The 24,129-nt window shown below is 50.3% G+C and overlaps 9 protein-coding genes across 9 annotated transcripts; 7 read left to right on the forward strand and 2 right to left on the reverse strand.

Annotated features, from left to right (window-relative positions):
* Positions 1-14: 14 nt before the first annotated feature.
* Positions 15-2,354, forward strand: Z518_01016 (uncharacterized protein; the record flags this gene model as incomplete). Its single annotated transcript, XM_013421617.1, has 1 exon — positions 15-2,354. One exon carries the CDS (start codon positions 15-17, stop codon positions 2,352-2,354), a length of 2,340 nt encoding a protein of 779 aa, XP_013277071.1.
* Positions 2,355-2,678: 324 nt separating this feature from the next.
* Z518_01017 (uncharacterized protein) lies at positions 2,679-5,621 on the forward strand (the record flags this gene model as incomplete). Its single annotated transcript, XM_013421618.1, has 2 exons — positions 2,679-3,861; positions 3,940-5,621. The coding sequence occupies 2 exons, from the start codon at positions 2,679-2,681 to the stop codon at positions 5,619-5,621; spliced, it is 2,865 nt and encodes a 954-aa protein (XP_013277072.1).
* A 1,232-nt stretch (positions 5,622-6,853) lies between these two features.
* Z518_01018 (uncharacterized protein) lies at positions 6,854-9,527 on the forward strand (the record flags this gene model as incomplete). The annotated part of the gene is made up of 6 exons (XM_013421619.1): positions 6,854-6,886; positions 6,977-7,004; positions 7,058-7,164; positions 7,215-7,796; positions 7,846-8,192; positions 8,240-9,527. The coding sequence occupies 6 exons, from the start codon at positions 6,854-6,856 to the stop codon at positions 9,525-9,527; spliced, it is 2,385 nt and encodes a 794-aa protein (XP_013277073.1).
* A 642-nt stretch (positions 9,528-10,169) lies between these two features.
* Z518_01019 (uncharacterized protein) lies at positions 10,170-11,828 on the forward strand (the record flags this gene model as incomplete). The annotated part of the gene is made up of 1 exon (XM_013421620.1): positions 10,170-11,828. The coding sequence occupies one exon, from the start codon at positions 10,170-10,172 to the stop codon at positions 11,826-11,828; it is 1,659 nt and encodes a 552-aa protein (XP_013277074.1).
* Positions 11,829-13,003: 1,175 nt separating this feature from the next.
* Z518_01020 (uncharacterized protein) lies at positions 13,004-14,080 on the forward strand (the record flags this gene model as incomplete). Its single annotated transcript, XM_013421621.1, has 1 exon — positions 13,004-14,080. One exon carries the CDS (start codon positions 13,004-13,006, stop codon positions 14,078-14,080), a length of 1,077 nt encoding a protein of 358 aa, XP_013277075.1.
* Positions 14,081-15,627: 1,547 nt separating this feature from the next.
* Positions 15,628-17,200, forward strand: Z518_01021 (uncharacterized protein; the record flags this gene model as incomplete). The annotated part of the gene is made up of 3 exons (XM_013421622.1): positions 15,628-15,778; positions 15,830-16,287; positions 16,343-17,200. The coding sequence occupies 3 exons, from the start codon at positions 15,628-15,630 to the stop codon at positions 17,198-17,200; spliced, it is 1,467 nt and encodes a 488-aa protein (XP_013277076.1).
* Positions 17,201-18,433: 1,233 nt separating this feature from the next.
* Z518_01022 (uncharacterized protein) lies at positions 18,434-18,823 on the reverse strand (the record flags this gene model as incomplete). The annotated part of the gene is made up of 1 exon (XM_013421623.1): positions 18,434-18,823. One exon carries the CDS (start codon positions 18,821-18,823, stop codon positions 18,434-18,436), a length of 390 nt encoding a protein of 129 aa, XP_013277077.1.
* A 2,797-nt stretch (positions 18,824-21,620) lies between these two features.
* Positions 21,621-22,439, forward strand: Z518_01023 (uncharacterized protein; the record flags this gene model as incomplete). The annotated part of the gene is made up of 1 exon (XM_013421624.1): positions 21,621-22,439. One exon carries the CDS (start codon positions 21,621-21,623, stop codon positions 22,437-22,439), a length of 819 nt encoding a protein of 272 aa, XP_013277078.1.
* A 393-nt stretch (positions 22,440-22,832) lies between these two features.
* On the reverse strand, positions 22,833-23,254 carry Z518_01024 (peptidyl-prolyl cis-trans isomerase PIN4; the record flags this gene model as incomplete). Its single annotated transcript, XM_013421625.1, has 2 exons — positions 22,833-23,003; positions 23,093-23,254. 2 exons carry the CDS (start codon positions 23,252-23,254, stop codon positions 22,833-22,835), a joined length of 333 nt encoding a protein of 110 aa, XP_013277079.1.
* Positions 23,255-24,129: the final 875 nt, after the last annotated feature.

A 24,129-nucleotide genomic window follows, 5' to 3' on the forward strand; every position in this document is an offset into this window, starting at 1 on the left:
ACCTCGTTTCCGCAATGCAACAAGAAGGCTCTCTTCGTGCCATCGCAAATCGCCTGAATGTGACCCCGGTTGAGGAGCTGCCTCGAATTTCTGGCTTTCTCGCCACATCATTAGCCAACTGCTCTCTCGAATCGCTTTTCGCAGATTCCAAGACCAATGGCTCCTCCGTAACTGTTCACAAAATCAAGACTCGAATTAGCTCATTGCTTCAGGATCGATCTGCCGCTGGGCGATTGACGGCGGTGGTCCTCATCAAGGCAATCGTTGAGAATGCCGGTCAAAGTGGTCTCGGTGCATCAGAGAGCTGGGTCCGAGGTCTGCTCAGCTGCCTGAATAAACCGGATCCAGTCGAGGTCAAGAAGCTCTATCTCGTCGCCATTACACGCATTTTCCTCCTTACGCAAAACCATCCGAAGTTATTGAGAGAAATAACGACACCACTCCTCCCTCCCTTCATCGCCGCGACTCTGAGCCTGATCAAGCCAATTCAGGCCCAGATTGGAAAGGAAACTAAGCAGACACCGAGTCTATTGCTGGAACCAGTACTGGAATGTTACGTCCAATTGCTACCTCAGCATGCTTCTGTTTTCCGTCCATTCCTCAACCGCATCAAGCCGATTTGCCAGAGTCTGCTAGGAAGCAGCGCGACCTCCTCTTCGACCCGGGATGTAGCCACCGACGTGCTTTGCTTGTCTCTGTTATGTGCCCCGAAACACACACTATCTCAGGAGTGGACTCAAACGGCCCTGACCATCATCGACCACGCTCACGAAACTGCAAGTAAAGTATTCAGAGCAATTATCGAAGAACACGATTCGAATGACTCTGCTCATCAGAGGCCGGTTGAAAAACAGGATTTCTCTCAAGGACCAAAACAGGCCGAAAATGATGCTCTTGGCCTGGGTCCCTGGAGCGGCATATCCGATGGCCACCAGCGACTTGAATGCTTGATAACCTGGCTCGAGCGTTTAATCTCAACCGCAACCTCACAGTCTGTGTCGATTCCGACAGGTGCAATTCTAGACCTCACCTCACGTATTATGGCGATAGCTGCCTCCAACGACAGGGCGACTGTCACCAGTATCCTGAAATTCAACAAAGAGGCAAGTAGAGAGGAGAAAGACGAGCTCTGGATGAACCTGCCTCAACACCACCTGGCTTGTCTTCGTCTGCTTCACATCATGTGTACGACTTACACGCAATCCCTCTTTCCGGTGTACCAGACTATCGCCAGTCACGTTTTAACCTTATTTTCATCCATGTCCTGGCATGAAAGCATTCGGCGAATCGTTTACGATATTTTTGGCCATCTCCTGGAGAACTCCAACATCCAGGATTTAGCATTGAATAGATTTGCCTTCTCAAGGCTGATTACTCAGTGCTGTGATGACCTCCGAATAGGAATTCCCAGCATCGAAGTTGGGAGTATTGATGCGGTGAAAGATAGGAATTCCAAAGTCAAGTCTTCACTGCTCGCGGGGGAGAATTTCCAAGGGAAAGTCGTCGAACGGTGCGATCTTTCCGGCTACCAGCCCAATGCATTCCGAGCAGCTTGGAGGTTGCTGGCGCAGGTCCTGATGTATTGTCCAACCTCCCTGATCACCCGGCAATTAAGGGTCGAAATGGATAGGCTATCGGTCCTTCTTGATCATCAAGACGCTATGTTGACGAGTGTCATGCATCCAGTGCTCCTGGAAAATGGCAAGGCAAGCATGGCAAGTTTGTTACCTTTCCTGGCAAGGTCTGGGGCAAATAGCTTAACCGTCGAGGCTTTACTGAGGCCGCGAATGCCCGTCACTCAGACAGACGGGCTTTCTCTAGCAGAGCCCAAGGACCCTCACTCCACCGTCGAATATGATAAGGGAGAAGGTGGACATGCTCAGCCTAGTCATATTTTGTCCCAGCCCGAAAACTCTCTGAAGGAGTTAGGAGGCAGTCCTAATGGATCACATGCACCTCCTGTCAGTACGAACGGACAATGTAATCGCCTAGAATCGCGGAGTACAGCAGCTAGGAAGCGTCCTTTCGATGATTGTGGTGGCAATCTCTCGGAAGGGGGTGGCTCTGTTTCTGAAGAGACCGATTCGACACAACTGAAAAAGCTGCGCGTGGAAGAATCTTCAACCAGCGACCTTGCTCCGCCAATGGGAGCAAATACAAAAAGCGATGCTGTGACGGTAAACACAATTTCGGCTAGTGCATTTTCATCTGCCAAGGCTGACGACTTGGAAACAACATCCAAACCTCTTGCACCAAAAGGGATTCAGGAGGGTAGTGACAGCAGCGATTTTGAAATCCCCAAGATAGATACAGGGTTTGATACGGACGAGGAGGAAGAGGATGAATTGGAGTAGGAAATTTCAAGAACTTGTACCTTGTAGGTGCCTCTCTGCTGCATAGTATTCCGTAACTTGGATGGATAGGGGAAGTCCCCTTTGTCTTCGCCTCCCCGCACTAAAATGATTTGATCGCCGCGAATTTCATCACCTGTAAACAAAGACTGACGCGACAAAGCCAAAATCAGACTTGTCCACCGGTCCCTTATCTCAGCCTTATCTCAGCCTTATTTCTCTTCCTTTCTTTTGAACTGCACTTCATTCCTTCATCCACAAAAGTCCCTCCTCTTTTTTTGCCCCTCCTCATTGCGACAGGTCCTTCTTGATTCGCTGTTTGCAAGCATGGGCAGGCCTAAGAGAAAGCTTCCTGAAACTGTTGACTTGACCGGCGACGACGATTCCAATGAATCTTCTAGATCGAAACTCACCAAGCAAGATTCATCTTTCTCTTCTTGTCAGTCTTCCAGCCAACCCAGATATCCTGAAGCTCGCCCAAACCCAGGCTACAGCAGCTATGCGCCAGTCGACGCTCCATCAACACAGCAGCACAGCAAGGAAGAACGTGGAAGTTGGTTAGGTTCCAGCCAAGAAGAGGAGGCCGACATCGCCAGAGAGATCGACCTCACCGAGGATTTCGACGATGATGTCTACGAAAATTATCGACTTTACGGTATCCTCCATACGAAGATTGTCGGCTGCCGATTTTACGATGGCCAGGCCACGGTTGGCGAGTATGTCAGAGTGCGACGTGAACCGGGCAATCCATATGACAGCAATGCCATTCGAATCGACAACGTGGTCCGTGACCAGATTGGTCATATCGGTCGGAACGTCGCAGCCAAATTAGCACCGCTGATGGATTCAGGTTCACTGCTCGTAGAAGGTGCCTTGACGGGATCAAAGTCATATTATGAATGTCCCATTGGATTGAAGTTGTTCGGTACCAGCGATCTTGTTGCAGGCGCTGCTCTTTGCAGCCAGATGCAAGAGATGAATCTGCCAGTGGCTGAGTACAAACGGGCCGAAAAAGAGAGAAAGAAACGCATGCACGAGTTGGAGAAGCAACACAAAGCCAGAGAGAAAGCAGCCGCTGCCATGATGAAGAAGGGCAACGTTGTATTCGATCATGAGGGTCCTAACAAATACAGCAACTTGGGTATGGCGCAGTGTTTGGGAAGCCCGCCGGAAGAAAGTATGGATCAGCTTCTCGGCGGAACGGCTACTTTCAATCCTCGCGATGTCCAAGATGTCGTCAGCAAGCTTGGGGCAGGAGAAGAGATTCTGGCAAAGATGCCCATGGCAGACCAGCCTGCAGAGCTCGCCACTATCCTGTTGCCTCACCAGAGACAAGGGCTTAAATGGATGCTCGATCACGAGTCTCCTAACTTGCCCAAGGACCGTGATGATGTGATCCAGATGTGGAAGAAGGAAGGTGGTTTCTACACCAACATAGTGACCCATTTCTCTTTCAAGCAGGCTCCAGAGCTCGCCAGTGGTGGTCTTCTTGCCGATGATATGGGACTTGGTAAGTGTGTCCTGGCCGCAAGCATATTAGAGAAAACCCCCTTGCCGCGAAACGTTGCTGACTTCAACCGCGTTTTAGGCAAAACCATTCAGATTCTCTCCCTCATCATGGCAGACCCACACAAAGATGGCCAGCCAACTCTTATTATTGCGCCACTTTCCGTCATGAGCAATTGGAACAATCAAGCGGCATTCCATGTCAAGAAGAAATATGCGCCACGGACCTTGACGTACCACGGTCAAGGAAACAAGGATATGTCACCGGAGCAGTTGAGAGCGTATGACATCGTGATCACGACTTACCAGACAATGACCCAAGAGCTCTATCCTTATGGCAAAGCAACTCCTCGGCCAACGCCGGCATCCAAAGGGTTGTTTTCTGTAACCTGGCGTCGAATTGTGTTAGATGAAGGTCACCAGATCCGGAACCCCAAGGCCAAAATGTCACAAGCCGCATGCGCACTGGTGGCAAAATCTCGCTGGATCCTGACAGGGACACCTATCGTCAACAGTCTCAAAGATCTGTATTCGCATGTCAGATTTTTGCGCCTCTCGGGCGGATTGGCGGAGTTTGAAATATTCAATTCCACCCTGATTCGGCCCCTCAAGAATGGTGAGCATGGGGCTCGGTTGCTCCTCCAAGCTCTCATGTCAAGTCTTTGTCTGCGGCGGATGAAGGATATGAAGTTCGTCGACCTAAAGCTTCCGGAAATATCCTTCCACAAGTACCCGATCAAGTTCTTGCCGCATGAACAGGAAAGATATGATGCCTTCAAGAGCGAGGCCAAGGGATTGGTCGAAGCTGCAAAGGCGAAGAAGGAAGGGAAAACCATGACTTACCTCCTCGAAGTGCTTCTCCGACTCCGTCAGACTTGCAACCACTGGAAGATGTGCGGCGATGAGAGAGTGAGGAAATTGTTGGAGCTGATCGATGCCAATTCTGTCGTGGATGTGATGAATCCAGCGAATCGAAAAGCCTTGCAGGACATGCTGCAACTCCAGATCGACTCTCAGGAAGACTGCTGTGTGTGCTTGGATTCCTTGAAGACCCCCGTGATCACGGCTTGTGCGCATACTTTCTGTCGAGACTGCATTGAGAAAGTGATTGAGACCCAGCACAAGTGTCCCATGTGCCGAGCCGAACTTGCAGACAATGGTCAGCTCGTGGAACCGGCAGCAGGATTTGGCGAAGGCGATGAACCTATCGTGGATATTGACCCGGAGACGACGAGCACTAAAATCGAGGCTCTGGTCAAAGTGCTCAAAGCATCCGAAGCGGATCCGAATGTGAAAACCGTCGTCTTCTCACAATGGACCTCGTTCCTGGATTTGGTGCAAACTCAACTTCTTCGACACGGACTGAACTTTACCCGGTTGGATGGCAAGATGAATTCCACACGTCGAGACACCGCGATCGAATCTCTCAACACAGACCCCTCGTGCAAAATCATGCTGGCTTCGCTCTCTGTCTGCTCCGTTGGGCTCAACCTAGTCGCGGCGAATCAAGTGATTCTTGCTGATTCCTGGTGGGCGCCGGCAATCGAAGATCAAGCAGTTGATCGCGTGCATCGACTTGGACAGACTCGCAATTGCAAAGTGGTGCGGTTGGTGGTGGAAGGCACGATCGAAGATGAAGTTCTCGAGATTCAAGCCAAGAAGAGAAAACTAGCTAGTGAGGCATTTGGCGAGAAAGATGGAGGTAAGCAGCGGAAGGAGATGCGTGCAAATACTTTGAGAGACATTGAGAGACTACTGGGCTAAGCGGACAAAGAAGTTTAACGGTGAGGCAGTTTGGAGGGAAGCAAGCGATGGAAATAGAGATATCCTGTATAAATATGCTTGGGGGGTCCGGAGCGTTCAGAGGAAGGGACTATTTGGCTGTTTGAAGATTCCAAAGGGGCAACCAAAAAAAAAAAAAAAAAAAAAGGCCGGACTGGATCATGGGGCAAGATGGGCGACGGTGGAGTGGGAGAATTGAACGTGTTCAAATAACTGTGGGAGTCGTATAAATGAAAATACAATATATATAGTAGAACCCGAAACTCGGACTGGTCTCTCTGTCACGGGCCAGAAGATTTTGACATCTGTCATGGAGATTCCCCTGTATGCGACAGCTTGGACCAAATTCCCCTGTTCATTGATAACCATGATCACCAACAGAAGACAAAGATTCGTAACCAGCCGCCCAAATTAGGGAGCCGGGTATCGGAGAAGAAAAGTGGTGAGAGAATGGTCTGATGTTTTTAGCCACAGGCAGCGGGCGCCATGGTAACGCGGTGATTCACGGCTGGAAAGGTCAGGAAGAGGCTGGGACGGGCAAGCCTCATGGCTCTTGGTGGCCTCCTTGGTGAAATTGGACCGCACCATAAGAATTTTTCCCTGTCCTTATCGCTGAAATGCGCGTGGCTAAAGGACCCAGCTCAGAGTCTGTAGGGATGCTGAGCATATATATCCGCCTCTTGTTTGTTTCCTCTTTCGAAGAGTCGATAGTACGGTGATGATGTGCATCGAGTGAGGAGAGGCAAAGAAGATCAGCTCTTTGAAACGGATTTAATTGAATGAGATGGCGAGATCTTTCCGATCATACGTTCATCGCCGTCGCCATCTCGAAGGAAGAGGCTGGAAGACGTCACATGGGCGATGGGAGTTTGGCTGGAAAGCATTTGTTTGGTCGACGCTGGTGGATTCTTTCAAGCAGCTAGAAAAGAAGCTCGCAGCTCACCTGCCAGTGGTCTACCCTAAATTATACCCGACAAACAGTGCCCAGTGCGGGGGAAGAACAGATTTTAGCTGTCTGCTTTCTCCGCCACTTCGCAGGCCCGGTCCGTCCACTCGCAGTCTGGTAAATTGCACCGCTCAAGTAAAAAGTTAATACGACTTTGCTGTCGGACAAACTTGGAATATTCTTTCTACAGTACTCACTCACCTCACTCCTACACTGCATCCTCAATCTTCTCCGGCCGTCATTGGCTTTGAGTCTCTCCTTCCCCAGTATGGCACCTATTGGTGCAGCTGTTTTTGCGACGGTAAGCTCTCCATCCCTTTCGTTTCCTGCTGGGTTCCCCGCATATGAATCTTTTTTGTTCTCCATCACTGACGCAGGACCAAAAATACAGCTGCTCATGAACGATGCCTACTTACCAGGTAAGGACCGAAGATGTCACAAAATACTCCTCTTGAACCTAATGTCTGTCTAGGTGCCATGGTCCTAGGCCATTCCTTGAAAGAAACAGGTGCCAAAGCTCCTCTGATAGCTTTTGTTCTGGTCGACAAACTATCTTCCGATACCATCGCTGAACTTCGAGTCCGCCCTCCTCCTCGGACTTCCTCGACATGATCCACTAATCTCTACAGACCGTTTACGATGATGTCGTGCCTGTCCAACAGATCATCAACAAAAATCCGACCAATCTCTATCTCATGAACCGACCGGACCTAGTATCCACCTTCACCAAGATCGAGTTATGGCGGCAGACGCAGTTCAAGAGGATAGTATACTTGGATGCGGATATGGTGGTGCTCAGAGCTCCCAATGAACTTCTCACTCTGAATACCAACTTCGCTGCTGTCCCGGATATCGGTTGGCCCGATTGCTTCAACACGGGTCTTCTGGTCCTCAACCCAAATATGGCCGACTACCATTCCCTATATGCTTTGGCACAACGAGGCATCAGCTTCGACGGAGCTGACCAGGGCCTTCTCAACATGCACTTTCGTGAGTGGGAAAGGTTAAGCTTTGTCTACAATTGTACCCCCAGTGGCAACTACCAATACGTTCCCGCCTATCGACATTTCTCGAGCAGCATCGCCGTGGTCCATTTCATTGGTCCGGACAAGCCCTGGACGTTAGGGAGAGAGAACAAGTACAATACTGGTGTCTATGGAGAGCTATTGGGAATGTGGTGGTCCGTATACGACCGGCACTACCGACCAAAGGTTTGTCGGTTGATGGGTCGAAGTATATCTCGAGTGCTAATGTTTCTAGCCCATCACATACTACGACACTCGAACGTATCAGTCCACGAAAAGGGTCCAGGACTACGTTCGTGGCGAGGAACCCCTATACGTTGCCAGTTATCCAAGTCAAGAATCGGCCACGGCTCCAACTCCCGTTCCACCCCCCCGGCAGGAACCATCACCTCCTCAACAAGGACAGATCCCTCCACCACCATCTGAAATGACAATGTCGGATCTAGAACAAAATAAGCCTACGACTGTTGAACTTCCGCTTGGAGATGTCCCAACACCCACGGCCCAAGGCGATTCCCACCCCGTCCCTACCGTTGAACCAGGACAGTTTTCAGCCCCTCACATCGAATGGGAGCCTGCAAGGTACGTCAATCGGTTCGGAGTATTTGTGGTCGGCTCACAGGATATAGGGCACCTCCACCGGTTCATTCAAAACCTGAAGCAGCCAACTTCCCCACGCAAATATACGACATGTCAAGCGACACAAAACTCTTTCAACCGCCCGCCCACTATCCAGAAGCACCGAAAGATATGTGGTATCAGGTACCTGAAAAGGTTCCGGAACCAGTAAAACCAAAACCAATTTTCCCATGGGAGTCCCGAGCTCCTAAACCGACACGAGTATTCGCCGCACCGAAAGCATCGAGCCCTCCTCCTCCACCACCCCCGGAACCGGCCAAACCAAGACATATTTTCCCATGGGAATCCCGAGCTCCTAAACCGACACGAGTATTCGCCGAACCGAAAGCCCGAAGCCCTCCACCACCCCTGGAACCTACTTCGGTGGTCCCGGCTGAAGAAGTGACGACGCCATCTACAGCAACCGATGCGACGGAAGCGACCGACGAGAGCGTTCCTACGCCAGGAGCCCCACCGATCGATCCATGGGCAGCGTTCCAGCAGCGAACCAATGTGTGGGATGACATGCCCGAAATTGAACGATATGTGCAGGCGATTAGTCAATCCCGAAAAGGAAAGTTACAGGTGTTGCATCATGCCCCTTCTCAGCGTGCTTCTGGTAGCGCCAGCATTACCTCTCCGCCCGCAGAACATATACGACGACCGAGCATGAAACTCACCGATTTCCCCTCCGAAGTCGATCGACCGAGCTTACCCGTGACCCCAGCTCCGATTCGACGACCGACATTCTGGGGAGAGGAGAGGGATGAAGAGGGTAATCTTCCGGCAGCAGAAGGAGTTCCAAAACAAGAAGATTGGGTGCGTCGATCCTCCTCCTACCCTAAGCTTGCGCTCCCTGATCTACCGCCCCTGTTGCCTGATTCGCATGGTGTTTTATATTGGAGATGCCAATTTTGTGGGAGACAGAATCCAGTTGCCAAACTTGAAGAACTACAAAGACGACAGAGTGAAGTATTGATGGGACCGACGGGAACGCGGCAGTTGAGTGAGGCGATCAATTTGCCCAAAAGAGAGATGCCCGAAAGCGGGAGTAAAGAAGCCGCCATCGAAGCCGCCAATCTGTCAATATCTCCTATCAAATCACCCAAGGCGCCGAAACCCATCTTGAAAGCACCCGGTTTTGAATTGGAACCAGAAAAGGTGGATCCCCTTGCAGAAAAGAGTACTGACACAAAGGAAGACGATGATGCCACTGGACCTTCGATAGATCCTTTGGCGAAGATTGGCGGCGAGAGTTCGTCGGAATTAAAATCACCACCTGTGACTACGAATGCATGAGGACAAAAAGATGGGACATGAATAATCAAAACGGGAGGAATGGTTTGACAGGACATCATTGAAAGTTTTGCATCGGGATTCGTTGGCATTTGTTTTCACGACCAGACCGTCGAGCGTCAGCGGCGTTGTTTGTGCCCATTATCGCTTTGGAGGAGGTGTGTTCTCACTGTGCAACATAGCATAGCAAGCGTCTCACCGTGTCTCTGCTGCATTGGTGTTCGCCATGCCGTCGTCACAGGTATATAGTTGACTGGAGCTGTTTTTGTCCTTGGGATACGTTCGGTGTGTCTCCCCTTTGACTTGAATTTTGATCGTGAATTCTTCGTATTCGATGCGACAATTGATATCCCCGTTTCCTCCCATTTATGGGGTGGCAGCCTTGCACCGCGGCCTTGGCAGGGGATTGCTGCCTAATCTTTCTTCTCCTATTCACCAATTCCAATCCATCTCCACGGCTCAACACTGCCTTCTTCGCTTATAAACTCCATACATTCAGCCATGCTGGGATCGACTTCTACGCTTCTGCAAATTCTTACATCTTCAACATCGAAAACCTAGATATCTGTCCTCACTGGGGCATGATAAGACGCGACCTCGCCGCCAACAAAGGCTCACGATAGTTCGGACCCACCATTCTCTAAGATGACTTATTCATTCGTCAATTTAACACCCGCTCAACTCGAAGAACGAAGACGCCAACTCAACCTCGCAGGATTCCAAGCATGGCTGACTCCGATAATACTCCTCGTCACCATCTGTCTGTACCGACGATTGCTGAAATCTGCCATCTCGATGTCAGCAAAGAGTACCTCGTTGAACTCCCTCCAGATCCTAGTTCGCCGGACATCCTGGTTCCTTCACACTACCTACCTCCCTGAGTTCGGACCTCTGCACATTCAACTCTCAAGCCTCCTATATTTCTCCTGGCTCCTATACCTCATCTTCCGCGCCACAGGTAACGACTACATGCATCTGACCAAATCCTTCGGGCATGTCGCCGTCTCCCAGCTCCCCATCCACTACCTCCTATCAACAAAATCCACTTACTCACCCATCACACTCGCAACGGGACTCACGCATGAGAGACTCAACGCCTACCACCGACTTTTTGGACGCATGATCCATGTCCTCCTCGTTGCCCACGCCATTCTCTACATCCGCTTTTTCATGCAGATGAACGTGCTTGAGAAGAGGCTAGGGGACCGTGACGTGCGTCTCGGAATCGCCGCATTCTGGACACTTAATTTCCTCGGCATCCTCTCTCTGCCCAGCATCCGAAGGAAAATATACCACAAGGTCTTCTACAGAAGTCACGCCCTGCTTAGCATTTTGTTCCTGCCGATCGTGTTTTTCCATGTGCCCTACACGAGATTTTACGTCGTGCAGGCGGGGGTAATTTGGTTTCTGAGCGGGTTCATGCGGATGAAGACGAGTGCGAAAGCTCAAGCGCGCTGTGAGAAAATCCACGGCACGAAACTAGTGAGCGTGCGATTCGACGCCGATAAAAAGAGCAACCTCGGACTTGCCCACGCTGCACCGGGTCAACATGTCTACGTCCATCGTACGGGGAAGGACCCAAAGACTCCGTTCACGATCGCAAGTTTGCGACCGGCTGACACCGATGTAGTCGGAGGTCTTCAGGTCCAGCTTGTGGCGAGGAACACCGGGGGACCGCAGACATCCTGGCTCGAAGCTATGGCGACAAATGAGTCGCAGATTGAACTCCTGATCGAAGGACCGTACGGCGAGGCGAGCAACTATATGCCATCACTTCTGGAAGCGGTGGACCAGCCTGTCCTCCTTATCGCGGGCGGCGTAGGCGCAACATACACGCTCCCTATCTACAGCGCTCTCGTTTCTTCTCGGCGCGGTGGTGCAACGGCTATAGGCAAGGGCAAGGGCAAGATCAAGATGGTCTGGATGGTGAGAACACCGGCGGACGCAGCGTGGGGAATTGAGATACTGAATTATTTACATGATGTTGATCTGGATGTTGACGTCTACATCACGACCCCATCCACGGATATGGACATCCACGCGGACACAAAGGGCCCGTCGAAGAAGGAAGAGGATGAAGGCATCAGAATCCATCGGCTAGGCCGAAGACCGAAGCTGATGCCTCTCATCGACAACTTCTTCTCCTCTATTTCTTCTCCTCCTTCCTCGTCCGCCGCCGTTCTTCTCTGTGGCCCGTCCTCGTTGAGTCGCGATGCACATAAAGCTGTGGGAAATCATGTCCTTAAGAGCCAGGGCACACGGGTTGAGTGGTTCGAGGAGGTGTTTGGGTTTGGTGGGAGCTAATTTATTGCCTCTTTGGGCAACCTGGAGTGACTCACTTTTTTGGTGTCCTGGCAGTGTGGCATGTGTGATGATTGCCGTGTGGTGGATGATCGACCATAGATATATTTGTTGTGTCGGACCTTGGTCGGAAGACTTTGCTTCAGTCGGTGGTCGAATTTTTGGGTCTTCTGCCGCTGCAAACAATTGACCGATCGGCTGCCAGTAACCAGCCAAGTGAGCGAGCGAATGCAGTGACCGAGACTGATTTCGAATGAAATGGGAGGACATAGACCTGTCCAAGCCCGAGCGTGAAATGGGAAGCTAATGAAGAGAATATTACCCTTCGTATATGTCAGCCATGGAAGTATAAGTGACATGCTCATAGCTTAGAGTCGACTACCCTCCCTCCGTCACGCTCTCTCCTACCTTTCCAATCGTGTTCTAACTCGATCTTCCATCTATGCAGCTCTCACAAAGTTAAACTCGAACACAAGGAAACGTATAAATCTACAGAGGTCGTGGGGAATAAGACCCGCTCTCACACTCCATTGAAGGCAAATGAACAGCAGGTGAAGTTTAGTGCGAATGGGCGGTTCTGGAATACATGGCCAGTGCCGCTCCACCATCGACACTGCTACCACCATCAAAATCCTCGATTGATTCAAACAAGTACCAGAGCAGACGCGAGGGTGTCTCTCTGTCACTCAATCAAGATACTTGGTGAGTGAGCGGTGGAGCCGACAAACGGTACTCCCCATCTCATATTGCATCACATTCCCATGCCTTCTGTTCATTTTGTTTCGTCGAGACAAATTACCGCAATCAGCGCGTGAAAACGGGCAAACGAGCCTTCATCATTGAAGGGTATAAAAGATCCCGCATATCTTACCTTTGTTTCCACTTCTGTTTCCTCCATCTCGCCAGCACAATATCAAGTCACACCCATCAGATCAGGTCATAAATACAGACTTGGGAACCAGTCATTCTGAATAGGGATCGGACCGTTCGAAACGCCTGCGGAGCCGCCGGGAAAATCACAGCATTTTGTCCAGCATTCGAAGATACCCTCAAAGTTATATCGATATCGATATTACAACGGGGAGGGAAAGTAGTGTATCAATCATACACAATCCATCTTCACGGTTCTTTAATATCAGTCAGCTCGCTTGTATTCCTGAAAACATACACGGAAAATGATGGCGCCCTCTTCGACTTGCGTGTCCGCGACAGTGGCGTATTCCAAACGATCTGAAAATCTTCAGCACAACACGATCGACGCTCTTACCAGGATTTCTCTGTTTGACGATGCTGGCGAACCACTTGGACCCGTCTCTGGTGGTGGTAGCAGCGGCACTGGAAGTGGCGAAGGGAGTGGTAGTGGAAGCCCAATACCAAAAAATTCCCAAGCCAAGCACGAGGTGTCGATGTCGAAAGCCAGACTTCCCGTCCGCATCGCGTCGTTGGTTCCTACTGCAGTATTAGCTTCTTGTATGCTCGAAGGGTCAACTCAAGTCTACGTGGCAGCCCATCCTGTTCGGCCAGGTGGTGGTCTCCAGCAACATTCTGAATACGAACCACCAGAGGTGACGATTACTCCGCAACTCCCTTATCCAGATGGGCCAACAGTGGCGGCAGTGACCAAAGAGACCGGTTTTCTTCTCCAGCAACAATCCACCGAACCTGGTGTATATACCAACACAGAATCCAACTCGTTCCCGGTTACGTATAGCACTGCGATGGTTACTAGCGGTCTCGACAGTGGTCTTCAACGACATCCTGGTGATGATCCACTGACAATCGAGATGATGGCTTTAGAAGTCCCCTACGGCACCGCGTTCGCAACCATGCCCCGAGAGACTAGGTTGCAAACGCGGGCCGAATCCTCACTCTTCCGTCCAATAGCCGACCAGACCACTCTTGTCTCTTTGATACACAAGACCGGTACACCTCCGGAAAGTCCTGGCCCACCTCCCAACTCACCTTCATCTCGCCCTTCGATCTCAGACCACATCCTGTCTTTCTTCCCTCTGGTTTCGGGATTCTTCTTGATCACATTGATCTGGAACCTCTATATCCGGGCCGGGCGGGACAGAGGTGGTGCCAAACAGATCGATGGAAAGTCGGTCGGAACCATGGAACTAGAGCGGCTCTTGAGCAAAGCCAAGGGAAAGGTTAGAGCAAGCAGTTCGGGAGCATGGTTGAGTGCTGCGAATAAGGGCCCAGCGCCGGTTCTTGCAGACGGTGGCGTCGATGGGTTCAAGTGGAAACAGTGAGGATTCCTTTCGACGTGGGCATGTGGTTGGAAACCCTTGGTCTGCAGGGAGAGCTTCGCGAAGTCTTGGGAGCTGGTCTGAAGTTCTATTTTCCGGGCGGAGTTGCGGAGGTCGAGATCATACAGAGTGGCTCCTGAGTTTCAAACATGCAGGGAAGACATCGTTGCTGGAGAATTAGAGCTTATTCGCTTGATCGGATCGTGTTGAGAGGGGAAAAGGCGTCAATGGACGTTACCGATGCTCGATGAAGTCTGCTGTTGAGACTTCAAGACCAACAACGGACTAATTCTAGCCCCTCGAAAGGCTTAGGCTTATACACAGTGGAAATGAGACATCAACTTGGCAGACCAGATTCAGATTGAGATCCAGATTGAGATTCAGACCCGAACGATCGGATATTGCAGAGAGAAATCATCCCTTGTAGTTGAAAGTTCAACTGAGAATTGTAAATGCTGCTCTGGTGTCTTCTTTCTGACACCTCTTTGCCTTGGGTCGTCTTCTGGGGAATGGTCTTCTTAATCCTGGGTCTCTATGATCTGGGAGATGTAGATTCGAAGGTTTGGACCGGTTAATCTGAGGCATCGATCACTAGCGTTCGGTGAACGTAAAGGTCCGGTGCACCCACAGTTACGAGGACGTCAAGGTAACTTTGGGCAAGAAGTTTGTAGTATTGATCCCCTTGATCCTGTAAAGTGGCACACACGGACGAGAGGCTGTGCTCTTGTGTTTTTACCGACCAATAGCAGGGTTTATTCATTGTCTTTGGAAGATCTTTTAACGGCGGAGGGCCAGAGTAGCCGGTGCTAGGCACGACGGGAGGCCGAGAGAACCAGGAAAGCCATACAGGGATGGGACAAGGGATTCGGCTTGCGGTAGAACTAGGTCCTGAAGGACGGCGGAGAAGGCTTTCGACTATGACCCGGGGACGGTGGATGATAGAAGACGACGGGAAGATGGAGGAGAGGTATGTCATTGCCTGAAAGTCCACCAGGCACCCCCCAGGAGTTTTGGATAGATACCGACGAGTATATGTCGAAGCAATATGTTGCTCAAGCGTTTATCGCTGCCTAATCGAGCAGTGCATCCGGATTCCCCCCATTTGCCACCCACCATTCCTTTCTCGCAGCATAGCCAACTCAGCACGCTCTCGCAAAACACGCGATGCATTGCTCATCCTGTTTCTTCGTTTCTACGCTGCAACTTGGCGAAAAATGGCTGATCACACACAATTTCATGAATGAGACTGGCATTTGTCTTATCTGGTAAATTCATTGTACACAGGGAACGGCTGTCGCTGCTCCTCCCGTTCTTCCACCTTTGCCTCTCTCGTTGAACCGCTCTTTCAGTACGCACTCTATATCCATGTAGTCTAGGCGGATCTGTTGATTAACATTCATTGGGACATAGTGTCTCTCTGAAGTCTTCCGTGACGGCAATTCGCTGACCGACGGACCGACCAGGTTCAACGTCTCCCTCTTACCAAGCGAACATTCCTCATTCCTCCCTTCGAATGACCTGATGGATCTGACTCCTCATCAACTGCTATCATGGCTTCGACCTTCCTAAGCCAAGTCTTGGAGCGGACGTCCTTCTACTCCTTCGGTGTCTTCAATTTCTTCTTGTTTCTGGGCTTGTTCATCAAAAATGGAACGTTCTTCAAGAAAGATTCCGAGCAGGATAGACTCCAATATGCAATTGGTTTGTTCATCAGGAACCACTCTGATACATTTTGACATGTATACTATACAGACCAAGATCGATTCTGGAACCTCTCCAAGCAACCTCTACCTGGCTTCAGACACTTCTTCTACACCCTCCGCAATAGTCTCAAACTACACTACATTAGCAATCGAGAGAAGCCCTCGGGAGACAGCTTGATTGTTTTCCTTCATGGTTTCCCCGATACTTCAATGATATGGAGACATTTGATGCAAGAGCCGGCTATGCCAATACCAGACGTCACTCTAGTCTGTGTCGACTTGCCAGGTTATGGAGGGAGTGATAGTTTCAAGAAATACGACACCGATGTTTTGGAGGCTCTTGCAGAATTTGTGGTTGCCATGAGGGATAAGTACGTTCTGCCGGACGAATCTGAATGGGTCAATACATTCATTGTTGGCCACGATTGGGGTTGCGTTCTTGGATTTCGTCTAGCAGCAGAGGCCCCATGCCTAGCAGAACGATTTATCTTGACGAACGGCCCACATGTCAGTTTGATCGTTGTGATATTTGATTTACAGTGTCTGACACCTCTTCCAACAGGTTGAACTGGCCGTTGCCAACAAAGATCGTATCCTGAACTCGGCATCGAAGATTTTCAAGCAATTCCGACATTCCCCCAAGCATCATTTTGGATGTCTGTCGAAATCCGTGAAAACTTTGCAGCCATTACTGGTGCAAACCATGTTGATGGGTTATATCTTCGTGTTCAATCTACCCTCTGTTTTCGTGAAATACATGGGCGTCGCCGGAAACTTCTCCTTTATACGAGGAGTTAACCGGTTGGGGTATGGAAGAGGTTCGAACGAGTACCGGGTCCAAGAATGCATGGCTTCATCCTTCGGACCTGGTCCGGAGGAATGCAAGACATCAATCCCATCTACTAGTAACGACAAAGGAGAAACTTATGGGCCCAGTGTCTTGGAAAGAGCCAAGTCCCCCCAAGACGCTTTCTGGAATATGACTGGCTACTATCGTGATGGAGCAGGATGGAGACCATGGACCAAATCGCTCGAAACCATCACTGACTTGTATGCCCTGGAGACTTCGGCTTCCGAATCAAGTTCTCCTGGCCGCCGTCGCTCATCGGTGTCCAATCCACTCTTTGTTGATCAATACAGGGGAAGTCTGAAATCACCTGCATATGTTCTCTGGGGAGAGAAGGATCAGGCTTGTTCGAGACCAATTTGCTTGGATGGACTCGGAGATTATTTGGCCAAAGACAGCGAAGTGACAATCCTACCGAGAAGTGGTCATTGGACGCCAGTTGGACGAGAATCTCGAGTAGCGCTTGCTACCGTTATTGGTTTGTTTGCAGGGAAGGATGCAAAGCCTGTGCCAAAGATGACCACCGAAGTACAAAACGTTTACGATGGTGCAGTTCTCATGGTGAAGAAGTGAAGGTATGAGGTGATGGATCATGGTTAACGACGACATTACTCTCCCATATCAAAGTGCGAGGATCGAGCACGGAAAGATGATGGGAACCCTTTGTAATGATATCAGAATACTCGTGCATGAACTGTGATTGTCACAAATGATGATGAGCTGCTGGATCAGAAACAGCATAAGGGGGGAAAAAAATTGGCTGTCTCGGAAACTTTGACCGCAAATCCTTCGTTTCCTTTTCATACATTGTTATAGCATCCGTTGTCTTTGTAGTCTCCAATATGGACTTCTCCTCTGAGGTCTGTATTTCATATTATGTCATGGCCAGACCTGTCTGGTAACAAAGATCTTGGCTTCAAGGAATACTCCAATACCAAGAGAGACTGAGGCTTAACGTCGTCCGAGTCAAGAGCCAAATCGACCAGAGAGTCAGGTCGCACCCAAGCACCACGAGTACAATACCAGCGGCGGTCGTGAAGAGTTCCGTTTGTGCTAGGACACGATGAATTTTGAGGGGTTGACTTTTGGCTTTGATCGTGAAGATGAGTCCAGAGCGATCATGGTCGATGCGAGTGCGAATGCGTGAGTCCCCATACCCGTCTCTGTCATAGCTTGCTTTACGGATGCACTATTTGGCGATAGCGAGCTGTGTCACGGAGCGAATGTTAGGTTGAACCAGCATAGGAACTGCATGAGTCTTGTCTTGAGAGATTTTGGTGGCATTGGATTGTATCGTGTCTTATCGTCGTTTTTTTTTTTTTTTTTTTTTTTCTCGGTCTTCCTAGGCGCATTTCGAGTCAAAGAGTTTTTCTGGAGCAATTGGGATTCACATTGTATACTGATCAGAACAGTCGGCAGACGTGCTCCAGTAGAGGAAAATAGACAGCAAGACGACAGGGAAAACAAAACACACGATATAGAGTGTGAGTTGAATGAAAAAGGCCTCAAATCTAAAGAACTCCTAGGAAGGAACTTGAAAAAATACCTGTTTATTCTCAACTTGGGCCGCTCCATGGATATACGCCTTTTTGTACAACTCCGGGCACTTGTTGGTGTTCGTTTGGAAATTAATATGCGGCCACTAAGACGTTGCTCGCAACGTTCTGGTATGGTGTACCGTAGTTTTCCGAACACACTCAATCAGCCGGTTCCACCCCGGTGGTAGTATGGTGTCCTGTCTCCTTATGACCTTGACATCATATGCACGAATCCCGGTTCTCTTAGTCCTGATTCGATTGGAATTGTTTAGAACAGGATATCAAGACAACAGCAACAAGTCAACGCGGCGAGAAATGCTGCACAGCACCCATCAGCGGCACTTGGTCCCCGTCGGTCGTCGAAGTACCCTACTGGCGGTCCTGGTTGGTAGTACATGCCTTGCTGCGGCGGTCCGTAGGGTCCCGGCCCATAGGCTTGTGGCCCTTGAGGCCACGGGCCTGGACCTTGATTCCAGCCTTGAGGAGGGGGATAGATGCCATTAGGACCCTGCGCGGGAGAATATGCGTTGGGAACTGGGCCACGAGTTTCGTCGACGTAGGTGTTTGGTGGGTAATATGGGCCTGCGTCGTGGTGGACTTGTGACGGTTGCGCTACAGGCGGCGGGCCGGCCGGAGGCTCGTACTTGTCGTTCTGCATGCTGAGTTGAGGAGGTCGTTGGTATGAGTGTTGATGCGTACTGGGAGGGCGGTTGTTGATCGCGTGCTAGACGTTGAATGTGAGTCTGGGTGCAGGCCGACGAGGCCGAAGCCCGCTGCAGCGAGGCTGTGCTTCCAATCCCTGCTTAGAGGTGCTGGGTATCAGGCGAGGACAAGAGATTTCAATCTTGGTTGCGATGCAGTGAAGTTGGGTACCAAATTGGCGATGATAACTTCCAAGATGTATGGTCTGCGATGATGTCTGTGATGGCGATGCTAGGTCGGCGCTGCAGCCGCGCAAGCTGTGGCCATCCAACTTCCGTAACAGCCGGAGTCGGCTCTTCGTTTTGTGTAGTTTCCCGGGCAGAGAGCTTAAAGGATTATTTGATTCTAACAGCTGAATACGTTATTTCTTGTGTGAAGGAAAACTTTGTCAATCGTGCATAGCAATTGCGTGAACTTGACCAGAACCTTTGATCGATTTTGACCGTCGGCACTTGTCGAGGTCTACGGCAGCCCAACACGTGACATTTGCCCTCCACCTGCCAAACCCACGTGGTCCCCAACACTGCCCGCGCTGCTAATGTTCAGGTTTTTGCCCAGTGCGCCCTGTGAGCCGCCCGATGTCCAAGGATCCGCTGAGTCACCAGACCTTTTTGCAGTGGCCAGCATCTGAGCATATGCAGTGTGGCATGGCGGCATCTTTGAGGACTCTCCTCTTTGATCGTAGCCTATCAACCCTCCAATGCTGTCAAATCTCCCACCTGACTGCCACCCTCTTGCCCACTTGAACATCGATCACCACGAACACCTTTCGCTGAGAAAAGTGCCAGAACAAACCATCACCACCACCACGAACCGCCACACAAGTCAATCTCTCTCGGCTCACACCAACCCCCATGCCCACGCCCCATGCTCGTTGCTTCATCGCTGTAGGCCCGGCCCCTCGCGTCCAAGAACATCCACAGGCCCAAGAACGAAAAGAGAATGGATATCCACCATATTGAGGGAACATGGATTTGAATTGCATTATTGAATCACATCGACGCAATCAACCCACGTTGGGACAAAGGCCTGCGACCTAGTCGTAGGCTACTAGGCGTTGCTGAAGGTACTCATTCGTGCATTGACCACTCAATGCCTTCCTTGGTATTTTCACACTGCACGGCAATGGATAGTTACACGGTACTTGCAATGCTACTCATGGGCGCACACCAACATCATAGTCAAGTGCCTCCACGGGTAAACCCCACTTTCACCCATTGGCAGGCAAAAGTCAATCAGTGTCTGTCTGCGGTCAGTTTCATGTCCCTACCTCCCATGGTACACGAGCATGCTGCACTTCGCTGCGTATGGAAATAGTAGACCCGATTGCGACTTTTTCTTCTCACCTCCCCTTGCTCATGCTCAGGCTCCTCCCACCCCTGGTCCCTGATGGATTATTTGATAACTGTGCGATAACTTTCTCTACGGCTACTGCAGCATCTAGCATGGGAGTACCTACAATACCCGCACCACGAAGCCCACCCAGGCAGTGGGGGTGGACAAACCAAAAATCTCTCGTCTTTCGAGTTCGACGCTAACCTGTTGAGCGGGAATCCCACGTTGAAATTCTTCGGGTCCCGCCAACTCGACGCAGCCTCAACTAGCCTTATCCTTATCACCTCACAATCAGAACTGCGGTGCCCATCGGCGAAGAAACATCGGGCATCGTTGGAAGCTAGGACAGCCTAAACTTCTTCCGATCCATGTCATTCAACCTGCACTTCCTGCTCCCCGATTGTCCTCTGTTCTCTGATTCGAGCCGACCACCTGAAGAAGGCCCATTTGCCTGTTGGCACGCAGGCACATGTCTCCCTGACTTCTGTCGTTCCGGCATGAGTCCTCATTGAGCCGAGCGTCTTGCGCAGATAACGACCTTTTTTCCTCTCCATCAAAAACATCCACCCAAACTGATAAACTTCTCCTGACCACCCGTCTTCTCGGTTCATACCTGCTCGCCAGTCTTCTCAGACTCCTTCCTGTCATCTCTCCACGCTGATCCAGTTACAATGAGCATTTATCTGTGGTACACGTTCAGCTGGAGTTCTTTGAGAAAGAGCTTTGCGCCGTGGTAGCATCTCTATCTCAACTCAAAATTTGTGTACGTTTTCCCGCTAACGCGCTTTCACCGTAATTTGACTGCTGTGAGAGGGCGGTGATAACAGACATCTAACCGGTGGCAGTGAAAATTATCTTACCCTACATCACAATTTGCCTACAAGAGATATCATAACTGGGTTGATATCGGCCCTCCACCAGGAGGGGGGCTTTTCCCCCGGACACGGTTTATCTTGCAGGCATTTTCATGCATCTTAGAAATCCCATTTTTCCAAACTGGACTCGGTTCTTCGAACCTTCTACTCACTGTGGCCTCGATGTTCGGTTCGAACACTTTGTCGCTTCCCCACACCTTTGCTCACGAACATCGCCCTCTCCGGTTGACCTCTGAAGGTTCACGTCCCCAACCCACAGGGGAATGCCGATATCTATTATTGCACCCATCGGCGCAAAATCAACAATGTTCATGCCAATCCTTTCATCATAATCGCAGTGCGCCTGGAAATATTTGTGAATGCGGGCATCAAGCTTGTTATCATGTACACCACGAACCCAACAATGAAAATCATCCGTCAACAGATACTCTAAATGCTATCCTTGAGAAACTTAACACCATATCGGACAAAAATAAACGTTTGGAAGAAACGATCCAGAATGAAAGAGCCAATAGGGAGACTGCTTTGCAGAGGGAAAGACAGATGTGGGAGAGAGAAGTCCGAATTTTACGCGAGGCCCTAGCCCCCTTCTACCAGTTGGAAAAGGAAATGCGTAGAAAGGTCATCGACATTGAAGACCGACTCGAAGGCAATTACGACGAACATGTTCGTCTGAGAGAACGTGTCGTCACTGTTGATGATGTTACCATGTCACTGGAGAAAAAGGTCGAAGAATTGGAGGGTCTCCGTTCGAAGAGGCGACGAGTGGGTCGCAATAACCAAGTTCGTGAAGAACCTTCACAGAATGGCTATGTATCCCCCGACACCAATGCCATGAGACGGGTCTCTTCCAGTGTCGACGAGAGATCCGTTCATACGCCATCTTCCCGGGCTTTATCACCTAACGGCGTCGCGCCGGCTGCTCCTGAACCAGAAGAGCCTCGTTCAAGTGGTATTCTTAACCTCGCTGAAATACCTCGGCCCACCAATTTCAACATGTCTCAACGCCTGTCACCAGCACTAGAAGAGCCAAGGTCAAGTGGATTCCTGACACTTGATCTTGCTGAACGACTCAGTCAGAAAGCAGCTTCTGATCATGGACAACCTACTCTTCAACAAGCTGCTCGAATCACTCCTCCACAAGATCGACCAAGTCCACCCGGTTATGCAAAATCTAATCCGGATGTTTCACGAGCTAGTCGAACTCCTCCAGAGACTCAAGTGGTCTCTAGCAAAGCCCCTCAGATTGATGTGATGGTGCTACCTGTCAACACATCCCCAAGGAAGAGAAAGCATCACGTTGACCACATAGCCTTGGATGTGCTTGCGGATGTCACTGTTGCTAGTCCGCTCATTCACTAAAGTCTGTTTCACCACCTCCCCCGTTTTTCCAGTGTCACTCATTTCCTTCCTTCGACCATAATTATATGGTACCCATGGGATGTCTTCACTTCAGTATCTGTCCAGAAAATGGTTAGCAGGGAGTGTTGACGGTCATTTTCTGAAGCGTTTGAACAACATAATTGGCATGACCGTTATCTTTGGCAGTGAAAATATTGGATCATTCATTTGAAACAAAGTTCCTTCGTACAGGTAGATCCCAATACGGTCATTGTAACAATGAGATAAGAAACTTACATTTGGGATTGGCTGTTGTGCTCGGTTCTAATTCGTAAGCCACTTTTTCGAAGTCTCCATGCAAACTTCCCCGGACCTTCCAGCCTAGAGATCCGCCTGGACGTTTGATAACAAATTTCAGTCAGTTTCCTTGTTTATCTGACATCTTGCAGAGGTGGCGGCGGCCTTGCTGATTATGACTGTACCTTGTCTGGCCTTATCCTCTGAGTATTCCCTCGCCACATCGTCGAACTTTGCACCATCGCGCAATTTGGCCAGAGCCTCTTCTTTCTTGGAGTGCTTTTCGCACTGAGAAGACAGTAGATTGTCAGATATCAGGTCGGGTAGAACTGCCAGTGTCCAACAACGCGGATGGATGGATAACTCGAGTGGCCTACCAGGATGTGCCTGACATTGATGGATTGAGCTGCCTTCAGGTTACCGCTTCCACCAGCTGGGCCATCATCGTCTTTGGCTTTTCCTTTTCCTTTTCCATTTCCACCTCCAGAGGCAGACTTGGACTTGTCGGCCTTACCCGAGTCTTTGTTCTTAGGCGCCATGCAGCTCGCTCTTCTTGGCCACTTTGGGCGAAGAACGGTTGGGCTGGTCCAGGTGGTGTGCTGGAGAGATCCCAAGTGAAGAAGGAATACTACTCCGTTATCTGTAAGCAGAGCGTTACGGTGGGCAAGGTTGGCTGAATAGGGAGATCTTGCAAGATGCAACAATAGAGTAAAGATGTACTCTGTGGCGTTAAAGTTCGGTTTGTGTCCGATGCAGTTAGACCACTCCGTCCTAGCGGCTAAGCTTGCTTGGCGACCGATGATGAGATGCGCAGAAAGTGAGTGCGTGCACCTTGCGCAGCTTTTGGGCGAGGAACAAGTCAGTCAGAGGGCCGTGTGGATCAGCCAGCAAACTCGCCCGTCATTCTCGTTTTTCGTTTCCAGCAGCCTTTCATTCCACGCTCACCACGCTCACTCAAAGGAGGCACAAAGGCGTTTGTTGGCAATTCTCACCCAACACCCAGATTAGGACCCTCCCTGTAGAAAAGCGGGCGGTATATAGAAGTATTCACGTGACCTTGCGGATTCAATGTTCTGGGTAGGACTTGCGCCGAGTCGCGTTTTGAGATGATCCAGACATCCGGCCAGACGAGCTTGGGCTGCGATGCGCCAACTGTGACTTGGATCATGTTCCGACCTCTGCCTGCATCGCCACCTATCTTCTCTTCATCAACCCTTTACTCAACCCGTCATCATACCTTCACACCCACGGCTCTTTCCTGCTACGCGACAAATACATTACCACCGCCCAACTGAACAATGCCGCCAGCCCCTTGAATGATCCGGCCCCGGTGACACGACCTGACCGTGCCAGCCGAACGCTCTGCAAAAGTTCAAAAAGAGCCTTAACAATCAATTGCTACCCGTCTCCCACG

The sequence above is a fragment of the Rhinocladiella mackenziei genome, assembly GCF_000835555.1.
Source record: "Rhinocladiella mackenziei CBS 650.93 unplaced genomic scaffold supercont1.1, whole genome shotgun sequence".
In the NCBI taxonomy this organism is placed as follows: domain Eukaryota; kingdom Fungi; phylum Ascomycota; class Eurotiomycetes; order Chaetothyriales; family Herpotrichiellaceae; genus Rhinocladiella; species Rhinocladiella mackenziei.